General features: G+C 43.0%; 1 protein-coding gene across 4 annotated transcripts in view; it reads left to right on the top strand.

The window, feature by feature from the left end:
* Positions 1-20093, top strand: part of SCAPER (S-phase cyclin A associated protein in the ER) — a 291810-nt gene that overhangs the window by 127950 nt on the left and 143767 nt on the right. For all 4 annotated transcript variants that reach the window (XM_038767151.1, XM_038767150.1, XM_038767149.1 and 1 more), the window contains one exon: positions 1833-1959. In XM_038767151.1, the coding sequence (XP_038623079.1) occupies positions 1833-1959 (127 nt within the window). The remainder of the gene's footprint in view (positions 1-1832; positions 1960-20093) is intronic.

Genomic DNA, 20093 nt, shown 5'->3' with positions numbered 1-20093 from the left:
AGATAGCCTTACAAAGTGTACATTGGCTTGCACACTTTGTTTCACCCTGTAATGAATTTTGAGTTAGTAGAGTGATTATAGCCCATTGCAATTGAGTAAGAAGCAGAGCAGATTTATTTAGCATAGACAATGACAACTCTAGTATGGTAGCACAATTTGCCTTTTTGTCAGCCAGGATATGAAAGATAAAGCTTTGAAAATTAAGTACTGTTCATAGGTATGCAAAAAATCAAATTCAAAATAATTGATTATTTATGCATATTTACATTGCTATTTGATGTAACTATGTTAGGTATTTATATTATTTGGGTAAATTTTTTAGATCTTGAGAATGCATCAATACCCCTTATGTTTTTAGTTATCTTTGACTTTGCACCTTATTTTCATTGAACCAGTTAATAGTTATACTAGATGCTGTAGTTTAGAATTAGCCAATCAGAGAGTTATCTTTACCTAAAAAAATCAGTCGTAGGGTAGTAAACTGCTTCTCTTTAAATGGTTACCTGATTCCATTTGGCTCAAGTCAAAATCTTCCATTGCCCAACCGAAATACATCTTTCCAGTGAAGAGGCCCAGAAACCTCAGCCTGTGTATTCTTTGAAAGAGTTGCATAGAATAAGAACTCAGCCCACTTTTGGGTTTTGCTATGCTAAGACGGTCTTTTTTTTCTTAGAAAATAAATCATTTGGATTAGTAGCAGGAATGTCAATGAGATGGAGCGTCCTGACTAGAAAATGGTTTCCCGCTCTAGAAACAAAGGTTTCAGCCTTACTTCAATATTTATTTTATATAAATGCTTCAGTATTTATCTTTCAGCCAGAAACCATTACCCTGTCACAACATTCAAGACCCTTCCAATACAAGGCAAAATCATTTTATCTCCAGGCACTTGCTGATGTCCTATAAATTTACCCCTTAATAAAGCAGTCAGATGTGCTGTTTGAAATTCTTGATGGATAGATAGTTCATAAGACAAGAGAAAATAATTGCCCCAAATTCAACCAAGCCCTTTGGCCATTTGGAAACTGCGCTTTTTTTGCTTTTTTTGTTTGAGTATTTTAATGGTATTTGTTAAGCACTTACTCTGTACGAGGAACTGTACTAAGTGCTAGGGTAGATACAAGCTAATGAGGTTGGACAGTGTCCATGGACTCACAGGACTCACAGTCTTAATCCCCATTTCACAGATGAGGTAACTGAGGCACAGAGAAGTTAAGTGGCTTGTCCAAGGTCAACCAGCAGCGAAGTGGAGGAGCTTAGACCAGAACCTAGATCCTCTGACTCACAGGCATGTGCTGTATCCATTATGCCACCCTGCTTCTCCGAAGTGGTCAAAGTTGTTAGAAGTGATTTCAGTGTGCCCACCAGAAGAGGTTGTTTTTTTTGTCCAGGAGTACCCCAGGCCATGAGCAGCAGAAGATAATTATACACCTCCTGTCGATATTTCTCTTACAGCACATCCAGGCCTGCACTAAACTGTAGATGAAATTTGAAAATAAAAGTCCTACTTACACCTCTAATCATTTTAAAGTTTACGGACATCCAGTGTTCAGAAACTGAATCTTAGGTTGTATTCACTATTTCCCCTTAATGCTGTTTGGAGTTGTTCATTTCTTTGATTCTTGACACTGCCTCTTTTCATGAACCATTTCCCTCTCAAGGGTAAATATCTCTGTCCATTCTTACTGTCAGTGTTCAGAACTTCACACAAGGTTTTTGACCTGTCTTTCTAGATAAATAGCAATGTCAGTTTATTAATTCCTAAGGAAAAGAAATCCTTTGGTTTCCACCTTTAATGTCTAATGACATGTATCTTTCATTTCCCCTTGAAGACTGCAGCGTCTAGCAAAAGACCTTCTGAAGCAGCTCCAGGCACAGGACAGTGGCACTTGGGCAAGCAATAAGGTTTCAGCTCTGGATCGCACTTTAGGCGAGATCTCTCGTATTTTGGAAAAAGAGGTATTGTAACCCCTTCACTTCACATATGGCAAAATTTAAAAAACAACATTTTACCTGCTTGTACATTATTAAATAGTTCTGCTCTAACACTTGTTTTCATTATGACACAGTGGAAAATTAGGGAATGTTTTTCCCACAGCAAAGGTCTGTTGCAACAGACAAGTTGGTCAGTAGTAGTGTCAGTGAAGGAAGAAACCATTGTGCGCATGTCATGTCAAACAAGGCCACTTCTGCAGCTTCATTATACTGTACCGTACAGTGCTTTTTCTTTCATCAAGGTTGGCAGCTTTACAATGTTTCGGTAAAATGGCATTGAGTTCCAAGGTGAACACCATTCTGCTAGTGGTGGATATGATGACGTGGTAGGAATTTGTATAGAAAACTTTCTGTAGTAGTGATACCTTCCAACCATCTGTCCCCTAAGCCATTAATTCCCACTGAATGCTTACTGTAATACAATTTTCCCATAACATGACATTCTTCAGGAGCACATACTTGTGGATGAAAGGAGAATTATTTCAACACAGTAGCTTGCTTGCTTGTTAGACTTTGATGGACCACTTTTCCCAGGAACACTTTCCCCAGCTTTCAATTAAAAGAAATACTAGAGAATACAATAATACACAGTGATTCATTCACTCATTCAGTCGTATTTATTGAGCGCTTACTGTGTGCAGAGCACTGTATTAAGCACTTGGGAAATGCAAGTTGGCAACATATAGAGACGGTCCCTACCCAACAACGGGCTCACAGTCTAGAAGGGGGAGACAGACAACAAAACAAAGCATGTGGACAGGTGTCAAGTCATCAGAATAAATAGAAGTAAAGCTAGATGCACATCATTAACAAAATAAATAGAATAGTAAATATGTACAAGTAAAATAGAGTAATAAATCTGTGCAAACATATATACAGGTGCTGTGGGGAGGGGAAGGAGGTAGGGCGGGGGGACGGGGAGGGGGAGAGGGTGAAATGAAGTAATCATTTCATTGTACTAGATGATTCTAGTTTTTCTGGTAAGGCCTAGTGGAAACAGCAAGTGACTGAGAGTCAGGAGACCCAGGTTCCAGTCCCAGGTCTGCCATGTATCTGCAGGGTGACCTTGGGCAGGTGCACTTCTCTGGGCCTCAGTTTACCTATCCATAAAATGAGGATAAGCTAAGGTCTCCCTTCTAGTCCAGCTTAATTGGCTTGTGTCTACCCCAACACTTGTAACAGCGCTTGACCTATAGTAAACACTTGTTTTGTTTTGTTGTCTGTCTCCCCCTTCTAGACTGTGAGCCCGTTGTTGGGTAGGGACAGTCTCTATCTGTTGCTGAATTGTACTTCCCAAGCGCTTAGTACAATGCTCTGCATACAGTAAATGCTCAATAAATATGATTGAATGAGTGAATGAATGAACAAATACCATTGGAAAAAAAAAATTGGTGGCTCAGAGCCTGTGTCTGATGTGATTATCTTTTTGTCTTCCCCAGGACATGGCGTCATCAATTAATTACATTATTTGCCAAATGATATTTATTTTAATTTTAGCCGCCCTTAGTGGGTTTATATTCTATGAAGTATGGTTACCTAAAGTTTTCCCACAAAATAACTTATCCTTCCCTTGGTGGGTAATGGCAGTTGGGTGGGAGGAGCAGAGTCAAATCCAAAGCTGGAGGGAAGTGACCCAGTGTCAATTGATCAAGGGAGGCTGCTGCTGTCGGCTGTTCTTTTGTCTATTAGGATTAGTGAGAGAAGTTCTTGGTAACCACCCACTCGGTGCTTGCTTTACCAGCAGAAACCTTCAACTTTGGGATTTGCTATAATGGAGAGAGTGTGTGGGGCTAAGATGAACAGACATTCCTCATTTGGCTGGACATCCCCTCCCCCTACCCCCACATACACAGTGAAAGTTTTTCCTGGCTTCTGCTTTAGGGATGCTAGACCTTTAAAAAAAAAAAAACAAGAAAATGCCCAACTGAGATGCAAATGCATCAAGAAGACTGAAATATGTAATTTATGATTTCTCTTTAAATGTATACTAGCAGATTCATTCATTCATCCAGTCATATTTATTGAGCGCTTACTGTGTGCAGAGCACTGTACTAAGCGCTTGGGAAGTACAAGTTGGCAACATATAGAGACGGTCCCTACCCAACAGTGGGCTCACAGTCTGGAAGGGGGAGACAGAGAACAAAATATATTAACAAAATAAAATAAATAGAATGAACATGTACAAATAAAATAGAGTAATAAATATGTACAAACATATATACATATATACAGGTGCTGTGGGGAGGGGAAGGAGGTAAGGGTGGGATGGGGAGGGGAAGGAGGGGGAGAGGAAGGAGGGGGAGAGGAAGGAGGGGGCTCAGTCTGGGAAGGCCTCCTGGAGGAGGTGAGCTCTCAGTAGGGCCTTGCAGGGAGGAAGAGAGCTAGTTTGGAGGATATGCAGAGGGAGGACATTCCAGGCCAGGGGGATGACGTGGGCTGGGGGTCGATGGCGGGACAGGCGAGAACGAGGCACGGTGAGGAGATTAGCGGCAGAGGAGTGGAGGGTGCGGGCTGGGCTGTAGAAGGAGAGAAGGGAGGTGAGTTTGGAGGGGGCGAGGTGATGGAGAGCCTTGAAGCCGAGGGTGAGGAGTTTTTGCCCGATGCTTAGGTTGATTGGTAGCCACTGGAGATTTTTGAGGAGGGGAGTAACATGCCCAGAGCGTTTCTGGACAAAGACGATCCGGGCAGCGGCGTGAAGTATGGATAGCAGATGAATAGCATCTCAGGTTTGGGTGGGATGGTAGAAGAGAGGGAGCAGGATATAGCCCCTGGCACATAGGGTCTTTGTTACCAGCCGGTGGTGACTGGAGGTAGGAGTGGAAGAGGAAGGAAAAGGGAGAAGCAGGATGGTGTAGCAGAAAGAACACAGGCTTGGGAGTCAGAAGGTCATGGGTTCTAATCTTGACTCTGCCACTTGTCTGCTTAGTGACTTTGGGCAAATAAGTTAACTTCTCTGTGCTTCAGTTCCCTCATCTGTAAAATGGGGATTGAGACTGTGAGCCCCACACGGGACAGGGACTGTATCCAACCCAATTTGCTTGTATCCACCTTAGTGCTTAGCACACTGCCTGGTGCATAGTAAGCGCTTAACAAAGTCCATTATTATTATTATTGTAAGGGCTCCATGCAGAGCAGAGGGCGCCTTGCACAAGCCAGGCCACATAGGGTCTGACCTGGAGAGCTATTAGCCCCGCAGCTCTGCCAGCTTAGTTTGTTTATGGTTTTTGTGAAGCACTTACTGTGTGCCAGGCACTGTACTAAGTGCTGGAGTAGACACAGATTAATCAGGTGGGACAGTCCCCATCCCACATTGGCCTCACAGTCTTAATCCCCATTTTACAGATGAGGGAAGTTCAGTGATTTGCACATTGTCACACAGCAGACAAGTAGACTAGAACCTAAGTCCTTCTGACTCCGAGGCCTGAGCTTTATCCACTAGTCCGTGTGGCTTCTCTAACCTTTCCTGGGGGGAAAGGAGACGAGATGGACCTGGGCCCAAGAGAGCTACTTTTGAGGGTAGCTTGAGGCCCAGACCCTGTAGTTCCAATTTCCTTTGTTAGAAAATAATTTGAATTAGAATGGAACCATTTCTCTCACTGCCCTTCCAATAATAAGAAAATTGCGTAAAGAGAGCTTTGGAAAATGTTAACAGTAGAGACTATTTTGGTCTTGAGGCAAAAGGGCAGCTGTCCCTTGGCCTAACAGCGTCAATATAAATACACCCTTTATTCTTATTTGCTGAGCTGAAAAGTAGTCCCTACCACATCAAAAAAGAGAATGTATGCCAAGAGTCAGGCACACACACGTGTTCTGGCAAGGGCGAAAAAGGACCAACTTTGGTTTGGGGGGACCTGTTGGCCTTTCTCTGCCCCAAGCAACACGACCTGGATTGTGATACAAGTTGTTTTAAAGTTAATATCAAGTAAGCATGTCCTCTGGGGAAAAGACATATGTCAAAAATTGTTCAGCTGATAGGTGTATGAATTTGAGCAAGGTATGACAGATGAGCTCAATGTGCCCCAAATTTGTTGGTTTGGAAAGCCATCTGTCTTAACAAGATCCTATGTATGTCAAAAGAAAACTGCCATCTCTTTGCAGGACTGGAGTCCTGTGTGTCTGTGAGGTACTGGGAATGAAGCCAATTTAGACTTGCACAGACGATTTGTAGTACGAGCTAAGGTGTTCACATAACTCTTGAAACTGCTCCTTGAGCCACAGCGTTCTGTAGCTGTCATTGCACTCACCGTTGTCCTTGTCTTTCATGTTTTCTGGTTTTTCTGGTTTTCAGGTTTCATATTTACTTATGTTGCTCACCCTCCCCACCGGTTGGCGGGCCAGGGACCACATCCAGTTCTCCTCTGTGTTTTTTCTCAGTGTTCAGTGTGGTGCTCACCACATACTCTTGAGGGAATGAATGGGTGAAAGTCAGAGCTCGGGATTTTGCCCCAACCGATTGAGTTCCTTGAGAGCTACTAAAAGGGCAAGGTTAGGGATGGAGAGGGACAAGTTATAGGTGTTCGATACACCAGCTGAATGGATGTCAGGGAAGGCAGTCATCATACTCTTCTTCAGAGCATCCTCTTGGCACTGGGCTGGATGGGCCACTGACCTGACCTACTGATCATACGTTAAGAGAAGCACCTCGGCCTAGAGGAAAGAGTATGGGGCTGGAGTCTTAGGACCCAGCTTCTAATCCCAGCTCTGCACTTCCCTGCTGTGGAACACTGGGCAAGTCATTGTGCCTCAGTTTCCTCATCCGTAAATGAGGTTTAAATACTTATTTTCCCTCCTACATAGACTGGCAGCCCCTGTGGGACAGGAGCTGTGCCGATCTACATGAATGTACCCCAGCGCTTAGTACAGTGTGTGACACGTAATAAAAGCTTAACTAATAATAATAATTTTGGAACTTGTTAAGCCCTTACTATGCGCCAAGCAATGTTCTAAGCTGTAGGGCACATACAAGTTAATCAGGTTGGACACAGTCCCTGTCCCACACGGGGCTCACACTCTTAATCTCCATTTTACAGATGAGGTAACTGAGGCCCAGTGAAGTGACTTGTCCAAGGTCATATGGCAGACATGTGGCAGAGTTGGGATTAGAAGCCAGGTTCTTCTGACCGGATAATACAATTATTATTATGATGATGATGATGATTATTATTATTATTATTATTATTTATATGAAAGTTATATGAAAATGGGGGTGGTGAATGGTTTATTGTGTATTTTTATAGAAGTTTTCAAAAACTAAAATGAATTACAGAAAACAGGGGCAAACCCTTTGTTTTGTTTTCATAAAAACCGAGATTCCAAAGAATTCTTAGATGCCAAGGGGTTTGTCACTTGTAGAGGCATTCCTTCACATTTTTCTACACAAATAGAGTGGTTGTAATTTGGTGCACGTTTACAGTGATTTTTCTGGTTATTCAATGAAGATGAACATTGTTTTCAACTTTGGAGAGCAGCAGGGTTCCTAAAGCTTTCTGCGGTTTATCAGTAACTTTAGACATGTGTATGCTGTTACCACAAGTAAACAGAGTTTAAACAGATGGATTTGACATGGCTGTTTTCCAATTGCCTTTCCTGACTTCTTAGAATACTGCCAGATTTAAATACAGATTCAGCTGTGATTCTTATTAACCTGAATAAGCAACCATATAGCTGCCAGTTCATAATTTGAGAGAAATTAGAGAAGCAAATTTTTTCCATGACCCTTATCTTAATTTGTTATGTGATAGTATGATGTGATACTAAAGTAGATTGGGACAAATTCTGTGTTCAGATTCTCTGAAATTCAACCTGCGGAATGGCACAAACAGCTTAATGAAAAATATTTATACGGTCTGCAGAAGCAAAAGAATCTTTAAAAGAAAGGAGTCTTTTTGGTACTCCCTTTAGTGCATAATGAATATGAATGGTAGTGGCAGGGAACTCTAAGCTTGCATGAATATGGACAAAACCACAGCAATGATATGGACTCTTTTAGCTTAATTATATTCAGAAAAAGAGGTTTCGCTACATAAACTGGGTCTACGCTGTTGTGGCTGATTTTCTTTTTCCTGCTGAAGTCTTCAGCTGCAAGACTTCAGTTGAGAGCCATTGGATATCCCTTTTAGCCACTAACCTCTAATTGTGTTTCCTTCCAAAAGACCGGTTTTGAAAGGTAATAAATAAGTATATGTCACCACCAGATTTTGTTTCCTTTCCCTTCATCTGAAGGTTAAAATTCTATCCTCCTTCCTGCAGAACTGAACTAACTGCTTGGCTCAGCAAACTGGGGCAGGGATTTTTTTTTTTTAAACAAAGAAAATGATAATAGGAGTAGAATAGCTACATGGCAAAAGTGAGACAGAGATAGTTGATGTTGCTTTTGCAAGCTAAGGAAGGCCGATATTCGGTGATTTTAGACTGTGAAGTATTTGAGGGGTGGAACCAGAGATGAGGTCCGAGCACCTTGTGGACACTTAATAAGTATTAGTTGAGGAGTTTTGCCCAGCGTGGTGTGCACAGTAGTGTGTGCGCCATCTCCACTGTGAAGGACTAAGGCTAACACTCGTCCTATTGCCGCTTAAGCAGAGTCACTGAATTTTTGTTCTCATTCAAGCACTACCGGCTAAGACGGGGAAGTAGTGCTGCCTAGTGGAAAGAGCCCAGGCCTGAGAGGCCGAGGACCTGAGTTGTAATCCCGGCTCTGCCACTTTTTCTTTTTTTTTTTTTTTAATGGTATTTGTTAAGCACTTACTATGTGCCAGGCACTGTTTTAAGCACTGGGGTAGATACAAGCTTATCAGTTCAGACACAGTCCATGTCCCACACGGGGCTCGCAGTCTTAACCCCCATTTTACAGATGAGATAACTGAGGCACAGAGAAGTTAAGTGACTTGCCCAAGGAGGGAGTAGAGGAGGATGGGAACACTAAAGACACATCAGTGCCCTCCACTCTTCTTTCCTGATAGCAGGAAAACCCCAAAGATTTTTCCAAGAGTTTGCAGTCCTCACTGTTCCCAGGCCCTCCCCAGCAAAAACAAAGCAAAACAAAAAAACCCACGGCGCGGTCCTGGTGCAGCTTAAATCCTAGAAATAATCCAAGAATCTTCGCTCTCACTGCTGCATCAAGCCTCCACTTCCTGTCCTGTTTGCCTCTTGACCCTCTCAATCTGGTATCCCCCCACCCACCCATGTGCACCCTTCATTCCACTGAGACCGCACTCTCCAAAGGCACCAAAGCCCTCCTGATTGCCGAATCTAATGGATTCTGCTTTATCCTTCTTCTCAACCTCTCAGCTGCCTTTGGCACCATGGACCCGTTCCTTCTCCTGGAAATGCTACCTAACCTTGGTTTACTCCTCTTTTGGTGTTCTCCCTCTGCCTCTCACCGCTCTCCATGGGTGTCCCTAAAGTCTCTGTTCTGGGTTCCCTTGTTTTCTCCTTTCACATTCACTCCCTGAGTTGGGTGGTTGGGGGGCGGGGGAGGCGTCTGATGCCATGGCTTCACAGCTACTATCATTTTGCAGATGATTCCCAAATCTTTCTATGCATCTTTTCTGGTGTCTCACATTTCCTCCTGCCTCCAAGACATGGATGGGCCAGTCCCATCTCAAGCTTTTTGTGTGTAAAACTGAACTCCTCATCTTCCCTCCCAAACTCTGACCTCCTCTTCACTTCCCATCATAATTAACAGTAATAATAATACTAATATTTATGGTATTTAAGTGCTTACTCAAGCATTGTTCTAAGCACTTGTATAGGTACAAATGAATGAGATCAGACACGGTCTCTGTCCCATATGGGCCTCATAGTCCAAGTAGGAGGGAGAATAGAGTTGGGATACAGTCCATGCCCCACATGGAGCTCACAGTCTTAATCCGCATTTTACAGGTGAGGAAACTGAGACACAGAGAAGTTGCCAAAGGTCACACAGCAGTCAAGTGGCAGAGCTGAGATTAGAACCCAGATCCTTCTGACTCTCAGGCTCGGGCTCCTTCCTTTAGGCCACACTGCTTCCCACCACTACCATCTTCCCCTTGTCTAGAGCTCACAACCGTAGTACTGTCCTTGACTCCCTTTCTACTCCACTGTCTTTTCCTCCACATTCCCAGGATCTGCCCCTTGAATCTCCATCCAGTGGGTCCCTTTACTGGTCTAAGCATTTTTCAGACCCTGGCGTGATTACTGCATGAACCCCAGACCCAGTCTCCCCCTCTCTTCATTCTCTCTCCCACTGAAGTCCAAACTCTATTCTGCTGCCTGGATGATTTCTCCAAAGTGGTGGTCTGCACACACATCCCCTCTTCAGAGTCTTCCGAGGTCACCAAGAACGTCTTCATCTGGCCTTGGGCTCTGACAGGGGAGGTTCAAACTGCCACCCCTAACACGACATGACGTATCACATCATGATGCACCGAATGCAGCACAATGACATCACACCTTGTTTCATTTCATAATCAAATTGGGCTGTTTTGCAGTGGCAGTTTTTCTTTGTCTGCCCATCCTGCCCTCAGCCCTAATCCTACTGCCCCAGGCTTGGCTCAACCTCAGGGCAGAGTGGAGTGGGAGGCTCAGAGCCCAATCTGCTGGGACTTTCCTGAAGCAGCGGCTCCCGCCTGGATCTGCCCTTTTCCCTCTTCCCGTGCCACTCTGCTCCCTCCCCAAAGTGCGGAAGGGCAAGATCACAGGGCTTCACATGGCTTAACTGCTTCTTCTCAGGTGTCTCTAAGCTGGTGTTTCCTGGGCAAGTGGGGACCGTAAAGTCGGTGTGGACAGAGAACTTGTCTACCGACTCTGTTGTATTGTACTCTCCCAAGTGCTTAGTATGGTGCTCTACATGCAGTAGGAGTTCATATACCGTTGATGATGATGATGATGGGGAGCCCACGTTTGTCAGTCTCCAAGTTGCTGCCGTGTATACCTGAGAAACCCCTCCCCCCGCCCCCAAAGTAGGGACAGTCAAACCAAGGCAGCCCCGCCACCTGCCTTAGTGGTGCAGAGGGCTCCCATCCTGAGGGATCCCATCCTGGATCTCATTGTCCCTGGTCCGAGCCAGGAAAGGCACCCCAGCAGACAACTAATAACTCCTTTAGCCCCTCCTTCTTCAGCCCCAGTCTTCTGGTCCAAATGGCTTATCTTCTACCTTCTGTACCCTGATGACCCCCAGGACTCTCACCCCCTTCGAATCTTATAGACCCCAGCTCCCTTCATCATCAGAGTTCCTCTGAAATCACGTCTCCTTCAGGAAATGTAGCCGGAAGAATTTCACTTCTCATCAGGTTGTAGCCCCTCTTTCTGACTTTTAGTCTCCCCCTTTTAGATTGTGAGCCCACTGTTGGGTAGGGACTGTCTCTGTATGTTGCCAATTTGTACTTCCCAAGCGCTTAGTACAGTGCTCTGCACATAGTAAGCGCTCAATAAATACGATTGATGATGATGATGATGACTTATGTACTCACAATCCCCAGTAGCACATATCAACTTAATATATTTTACAATTTTAGGACTAACTCATATCCACATCTTCTTTCTCCTTTCCCTATGTTATTTCAGCATCTGTCTTCCCGCACTAGATTGCAAATTCCTTGAGGGCAGGGATTGGGTTCACTAACTGTATTGTATTCACTCAGTCATATTTATTGAGCACTTATTGTGTGCAGAGCTCTGTACTAAGTGCTTGGAAAGTACAATTCAGCAACAGAGATAATCCCTACCCAACAACAGGTGTACTCCCCCAAGCGCTTATTACAGTGCTCTGCACATAGCAAGTGCTCAATTAATGTGATTGATTGACTCACTGATCTGTGACTTTGGGTAAGTCACTTCACTTCTCAGTGCCTCAGTTATCTCTTCTGTAAAATGGAAATTAAGACTGTGAACCCCATTTGGGACGGAGTACATCCAACCTGATTAGCTTGTGTCTTAGCTACCCCAGCACTTAGAACAGGTGCTCAACACACAGGAAGTGCTTAATTAATATCACTATTACTACTACCCCTCCCTCAACACTCCAGCAATTGTGTATATATCCATAATTCATTGATTTCATTTATGTCTGTCTCCCCGTCTAGACTGCAAGATCCTTGTGGGCAGGGGATATGTCTACCAATTGCTTAGTGCAGTGGTCTGCACGTAGCGTTCAATAAACACAATTGATTGATAAGGTAGCTGACTTTTACTGAGTATAGCATTGCTAGTAAAGGGAAAGGGGCAACTCAGTAATTGCTGTTTTGTACAGGTTTACTTGATTGGCTATTTTGTGTGCATCCATTAATAGCGCCTTTGGATGAAGGCAAACAGTGAAGGAAAAGTGACCTCCAGGATAGAAGAAAATTAATAAATGAGAAAGAATAAGGTTTGTCCAGCCTTACCTCCTGGAAGAGAGAAATTACATCCATTTTCTCTCCGTGTAATAGTATTTCATGTTTCCTGGATACTTTGAAATTGCAATTTCCCAGAGTAACTGATGCCAAAGCTTCTGGAAAAACCGTCAAAATAATGAATCGTCAGTCAATCAGTGGTATTTGTTTAGCATTTACTGTGTGCAGAACACTACTAAGCATAGGGAAAATGCACTATAACGGACACAGCCCCTGCCTACAACAACCTTACAGTCGAATGTAGGAAACAGTAAGTAGCCATCTTCTAGGGTGGTTTCGTATCTTCTTGTAGCAATCTTTGCTGTGTCTTGTTCTCAACTTTACAGATTAGTTATTTCAGAGCCTTTTTTATACTGCGTGTGAATATACATAATAACCTGTCATGTTTGACTGTCATGTTCCTCTTAATGAAGATCTTAGGATCCAAGATGCTTTAATCCACCTGGGGATCAGATACAGCATTTGTGTCTCGTCCCATTTTGTTCACCCTTCAGATATTTCAGGTTTTCTCTGCATATCTTTCTCAGAATGCAGTTGTCCTGGGGGTAAAATGTCAGTGCAGAACTTGGCATCCATCCCTGTAATGAACTGGATTTATGTTAAAGGACTAGTTGTTTAGTTATGCTGACATTTTTTTTTTTTTGGCCCCTATTGCTCACCTGCGGTGAACTACCCTTAGCTTTTCTGCATTTGGTGAAAAAAGACCATTATGAGAGAAAAATGAAAATTTGAGGTAAATAAAATTATTCCCATGGTATGGCGCCACACATAAATGTGTGTTCTCAACACCTTTCTCTATTCCTCTGAACTTTGGCTTATTAACCCTGGCAGTTGTTTTCATTAATTCTACATAATTATTAACATACCATAATTTTTATACTTAGCTCTGTTAAAATTTGACTGAGTTGACATAGGGTAGTGAAGAACATGCAATATAATTGGGCTGACTTGATGAATTATTGATATTTCTGTAGTCAGTAGAGGTTAGATATATTGAGCTATTATTATTATTATATGCTCCCTGGGCTCTGACAGCCCATATATTTCTTTTCCTACTGATAAGGAGAAGGGAATTATTTTAATGTTGATTGTTTGGCCCCATTACTAATTTCATGACAGTTGTCTTTGGTTTGGATTAAAGAAATATAAAGGTAACTTGCATTATATCTGCATATGGTTTTCCCCTTTCCTCCAGGATGTCTCTACTTGGATGTCCTGTGGGTGCCCTAAACCTAACGTGTCCAAAACAAAACTCTTCATCTTCTCACCCAACCTTCCCTCCCCCTTTACTTTTCTATCACTATAGACAGCGCCACCATCCTCCCTGTTTCACAAGCTCATATCCTTGGTATTATCCTCAATTTATCTGTCTCATTTGACCCGCACATTAAGTCTGTCACAAAATCCTTGCAGTTCTACCTTCACAACATCTATGAAATCCACCCTTTCCTGTCCATCCTAACTGCTACCACACTGGTCGAAACAATCAATCATATTTATAGAGTGATTACTGTGTGCAGACCACTGTACTGAGCGCTGGGAGAATACATTACAACAGAATTGGTAGACATGTTCCCTGGCCACAAGGAGCTTACAGTCTAGAACGGGAGACAGACATTTATATAAATGAATAAATTATGGATACGAACATAGGTGCTGTGGGGCTGAAAGAGGGGTGAATAAAGGGTGCAAATCCAAGAGCAAGGGTGACGCGGAAAGGAGTGGAAGAAGAGGAAATAAGGGCCTAGTTGGGGAAGGAATCTTGGAGAGGATGTGTGCCTTTCATAAGGCTTTGAAGCACTCATCATTTCGCACTTTGACTACTGTGACAGCCTCCTTGATTCTTCCCTGCACCCTCCCTTTCTCTCCCCTCTCCAATCCATACTTCACTCTGCTGCCATGATCATTTTTCTGAAAAATCATTCGATCCATATCTCCCCACTCCTCAAATACCTCCAAATGGTTACCCATCCACCCGCATGTTAAATGGAAACTCCTCACCATTGGCATTAAGGTACTCATCAGCACGCGCTCTCTGTGCGCTCTCTCTCTCTCTCTCTCTCTCTCTCTCTCTCTCTCTCTCTCTCTCTCTCTCTTTCTTTCTCACACACACACACACACACACACACACACACACATGCAATTTCTTACTGCAGCTCCTACACCTTCCTACTCTCTGTATCTCAATATCATTTATCCCACCACGAACCCCTTGCCTGCATTCTATCTCCAGCCAGAACTCCCTCTCACTTAATATCTGACAGACCCACCTTCAAAACCCTCCTGAAATCACATCTCCTCCAAGAGGCCTTTTCACACTAAGCCCTTTATTTCTGCCCTTCTCTTTGCATCAACTATGATGGCTGTGTTACCCCTTAAGCACCTTGATAGTCACCCCAGCCACACAATAGGTAAATAGTCGTATATTTTACCATTCCTCTTGTCCCTAATCTAATTTAATATCCATCTCCCCCTGTAGATTTTAAATTCCTTGTGGTCAAGGATCATGTCTTCATGTCTACCAAATCTGTTTTGTACATTTCCAAGCACTTAGTACAGTACTCTGCACACAGTTTGTGCTCAGTAAATACCATTGATTGAGTGGACTTTTAACCGTAAGGAATTACTTAGATGCTTTATAAATACTACAGAGGACTCCAGTGTATGTCTGTTAAGAATGAAATTTGTCACTCATTTTTCATAAAGCTTGAATTAATCATTAAAAAATTTAGATCTACAAGTAGGGGTTCTTTGCATCGCCACCTGTTCTTTGAATCAATGATCGCCTCCAGGAAAAAAATACCACATGTAATCTCAATTGAACCTACTGAGTTGTCCCCTGAGATTGTGAAATGCTGATAATCACCTTGCTCCCTCCTACCTCACCTTGCTACTCTCTTCTTATAACCCAACCCACATACTTCGATCCTCTAATGCTAACCTTCTCACTGTACCTCTGTCAGTCTCTTTTGCCACTGACCTCCCACCCACATCCTCCCTCTGGCCTGGAACACCCTCCCTCTTCATAACCAAGAGACCATCACTCTCCCCCCACCTTCAAAGCCTTATTGAAGGAACATCTTCTCCAAGAGGCCTTCCCTGACTAAGCCCGTGTTTTCTTTTCTTCCACTCCATTCTGTGTCACCTTGACTTGCTCCCTTTATTCATCCCCCTGTCTCCAAGCCCCACAGTACTTATGTACATATTTATAATTTTATTTGTTTATATAATCTGTCGTCCCCTCTAGACTGTAAACTCGTTGTGGGCAGGGAATGTATCTGTTATGTTATTATATTGCACTCTCTCCAGTGCTTAGTACAGTGCTCTACACACAGAAAGATGATGGACTCATATTGATCTAGCAAGAATGAATTACTTGAGTTACTCTCAACTTTTGCAGACTACTCCATGTGGATATGAAATGTTTTGGGTCACTCTCATCTTCCCAGGTGTTAAGAGTTATTTCAGGGAATTTGAAATAGCCTGATGTATCAATAGGTAAAAAGCTTAATATAGAGGCCTGGAGTCCTTGGGAAAGTATTTCTCAGTTCCTAACGTTTAATGACACGTTAGCTGAAGTTCCAGGGCACTACCAAATGTGAAAACACCATAGGATAACTACGACTGTTTTGCAGATCAATCAGTCAATTGTATTTATTGAGCGCTTACTGTATGCAGAGCACTCTACTAAGCACATAGTGCTGTACAGATGCTGCTGTCCCAGGGAGACATTAACAGTCTTAAGAAAGCATTCTCGCTTCAAATAGAATAAATGTTAAAGACTTGTCAGATCTCCAGAATTGTGTTTTCCCCCTTCGTTTCTACCTTTATGTTTTCCCCTTCTCTTTTCATCTTAAGTACCCATCTTTTTCCCTTTCTCTTGGTCCCTCCCCATTTATCCCACCCTTTGAGCTGCTTATTTCCCATATGTATCTCCTTTCTTCTTCTCTATTCCTCACTCCCCCTTCCTCCCATTCTGTCCCTGCTATCATGGCAGTATTTGGTTCCCACTTCTCATCCTAGCCCACCTCTGCTTCTCTGTGCCTTCTGCCTGCCCAGAGAGGCCACGTTTTCCAGAGGCAGACTCTTCTCCCCTCTCCCTTTATTCACACCATCCTTTCCCACCTGCCATCTGTGCTGGTTCATATCAAACTTTTCCTGCTCTGTTTGCCATCGGGAGCCCCTGTGTCTTACCCACACTCCAGTGCTTTACCCTGCTCCCTTTTACCTGGCTCCACAAGCCCCAGTCGGCCCCTCTCTTGCGTAGATCTTCCTCTTTCTGCTGATCCAAATTGGGCCATGCTGGCAGACAGAACCGCTTTGCTATAATTCAGTCAAAGTACAGGGGAAGAACAAAAGACTATCCCCATGTTTAGTAGTCACTTTACAATCACTTCTGAATTTGCCAAGACAATGTGAGAGGAATAAAACCTAAAAAATTCCAAAAATATTTAGTTTTGGAATTCAGTAAATGAGAAAAATTGTTAACTTGTCATCAGGTTCATTATTTGGTCTTTAAAGAATGGTTTCTTGCCCCAATTATAGTCCTGAGTTTCTCAAAGAGTGTTAAAGATTCGATGACTGGGCCATCAAAAAAGAGCATCTAGCCATGGAACACTCCAATTTTTTTACCAGTTGTAATGCCCTGAATTGTGGTGCTGTTGGGATGTATGTATTCAGAGCAATAGGAGAGCAGTAAAATCAGTAAATTTTACCACTTATGTGAAAACTAAATCTCCCTGGGCACAGTGATGACAAAGGTGCATAATGTACAATGCCTTTCTAGACTTACAAATTGCTTCCTTAATTATCTTTTTCAGGCAGTCTTAATTTCGATTATTGTTGGGGAAAATTAGGAATTCTAGGCAAAAATCAAATGGTTCATTTAGTTTTGGTAGACTTGGCAAGTACTATAACTTTAACCTGGTCATTTAAATTCTAAATCTGTGTAGCTGATTAATTGTCCTCACCATCAATATTAATTGAGCATCATTTGGACATGTGGCATTCTACAAAGTACCTGAACCAATTAACTAGTCAATCCATAAAATTATTATATCAATTAAACTCTAGGCATCAACGGCTATTGCAATTCTATAACGTTTCCACAACTGAGTCGAGATGATAAATCATCATCAATTAACATTTACTGAAGACTCTCTGGGTGCATGCCATTCACTGTACCAAGTGTTACAAAGATTTTACAGTATAAAAAGATGACCTGCTCTGTCGTCCAGGTTCTTAAACTCAAAAGGGAAACGAAGTAGATAGAAATGAATTTTATTTTAACATATAACATGGATAAGTATATTAATGGGGGAAGGCATGTTGGTGATGTGAAGCCAGTGATGTGCAATCAGTGCTACTTATTCAGAGCTTACTGTGTGCAGAGCACTGTACTAAGTGCTTGTTGCAGCATGGCCTGGGAGTCAGAAGGTCTTGGGTTCTAATTCCAGCTCCACCATGTGTCTGCTGTGTAAACTTGGGCAAGTCACTTCACTTCTCTGTGCCTCAGTTACCTCATCTGTAAAATGGGGATTGGGACTGTGAGCCCTATGTGGGACAGGGACTGTGTTTAGCTCGATTTGCCTGGATCCACCCCAGCACTTAGTACAGTGCCTGGCACATAATAAGTGCTTAACAAATACCATCATCATTATTATCGTTGTTAGTAATAATAACAACTGTGAGCAATGTTCCCTGCCCCCACTGAGCTTACAGTCTAGAGAGGAAGACTGACATTAAAATGAATTATGGCTATGTACATAAGCTGAGGGTGAGGTGATTATCAAGTGCTTAAAGGGTACGGATTCAAGTGCATAGGTGATGCAGAAGGGAGAGGGAGCAGGGGAAATGAGGGCTTAATTGGGGAAGGCCTCTTGAAGGAGATGTGATTAGGCCAGTGAACAGTGTTTAGGAAGGCGGAGAGGGGGAGGAATTGGGGGAGAGGGGCAGCTAGGTAGTCCTGGTATGGCAACCCACTCAAGGGTAGTGATAGCCCCATGCTGGGGTTCTGTTTGACTAGTTCCAGCTGTCTGGAAGTACATTCTCCACAGGACCCCGGAAACTCCAATTCACAGCATGGCCCAGTGGAAAGAGCACGGGCTTGGGAGTCAGAGGTCATGGGTTCTAATCCTAGCTCTGGCGCTTGTCAACTGTGAGATCTTGGGCAAGTCGCTTAACTTCTCTGGGCTTCAGTTCCCTCATCTGTAAAATGGGGATTAAGACTGTGCGCCCCACGTGGGACAACCTCATCACCTTGTATCCTCCCCAGCACTTAGAACAGTGCTTCACACATAGTAAGCGCTTAACAAATATCAACATTATTATTATTATTGTTATTCAGGGCACTAGCAAAGACTGATATAGACAGTATGGCCATCAGGACTATTAGACAGAAGTGGAGCCTGTGAGTTCTACCCCATGTCCCTTTTGCCCTTTTCCTCCTCCCAATCTTCTTGATTTTTTTTCCTCTCTCCATTTCCTCCTTCTCCCCAACCTTTACCCCTTCCTTCCACGTGGGACAACCTCATCACCTTGTATCCTCCCCAACACTTAGAACAGTGCTTCACACATAGTAAGCGCTTAACAAATATCAACATTATTATTATTATTGTTATTCAGGGCACTAGCAAAGACTGATATAGACAGTATGGCCATCAGGACTATTAGACAGAAGTGAAGCCTGTGAGTTCTACCCCATGTCCGTTTTGCCCTTTTCCTCCTCCCAATCTTCTTGATTTTTTTCCTCTCTCCATTTCCTCCATCTCCCCAACCTTTACCCCTTCCTTCCTCTCTCCCCCATCCCTTTTACTTCCCTCCCCCTATTATTTTATTTTCCCCTTCCTTCATTTTTTTCTTCCTTCCTCTTGATTCTTTTTCTCTTTCTTCCCTCCGCCACCACTCTGACCCTGCCCCCAAGCCCATCGAAGATTAGCAGATTTGTGATCACTTATTCTAAACTCGCAATCAGTCCCCAAAGCAGCCGGGCTAGTGGTCCCAGAGTAATCTTAGCTGTCAGCCCTGGCCCCTCCTAGTCCAACCCCAGGCTAAGGGGTGCGAGCAAAATAGGGAACAGGTTACTAAATGCAGGCAGGCAAGAATTTTTCTTCTTCTTCTAGATCACCATTAGACCCTTTGATACAGTTCTTTAGTTCTTCCAAATGCTGTATCACAGATCCTGTACTGTAATCCTCACCTTTTTCAGAAACTAAAAATAGCCCCGAAGTATGGTCATTTACTTTATATAAGATGCCTGTTCATCAAAGATACCTATCCCATTTTTCATAGTTTATGGTGATATTTTGATACCCATGTGGCCCTTAGGACCAAGGGGAAAATATCACAGGTAAAGTATACAGGCGCCTTAGATAAGTATTTAAGTTCTCATTGACGGTTCATTACAGTTCCTTTCACTGATGACTCAGATCCTTAGCCAAAATCCAAATTATTTCTTATTCCCCATTAGAGAATGTGCATTGGAAATGTGGATAACCCAAACATTTCAGATCTCTTGTGTGGCTCCTTCCCTTCTGAGTGGTTGACATGAAATATGTTTTTAAAAGTTGCTTTGATTCTAGGGAATAATAGTTTCCCATAGAAAAATTCAGAGGCTGGTTCATATTCTTCACATTTGAAGTCAGATCTTTAGGTAATTTGGGAGATGGTAATTAGAAATTAGGATTGCACCTATTTCTTCTAATGAAATGTTTCACAAAAATGCCATAT

This window comes from Tachyglossus aculeatus, chromosome 26 (assembly GCF_015852505.1).
Source record: "Tachyglossus aculeatus isolate mTacAcu1 chromosome 26, mTacAcu1.pri, whole genome shotgun sequence".
Classification (NCBI taxonomy): Eukaryota; Metazoa; Chordata; class Mammalia; order Monotremata; family Tachyglossidae; genus Tachyglossus; species Tachyglossus aculeatus.
This window is presented reverse-complemented; position numbering and strand designations above follow the sequence as displayed.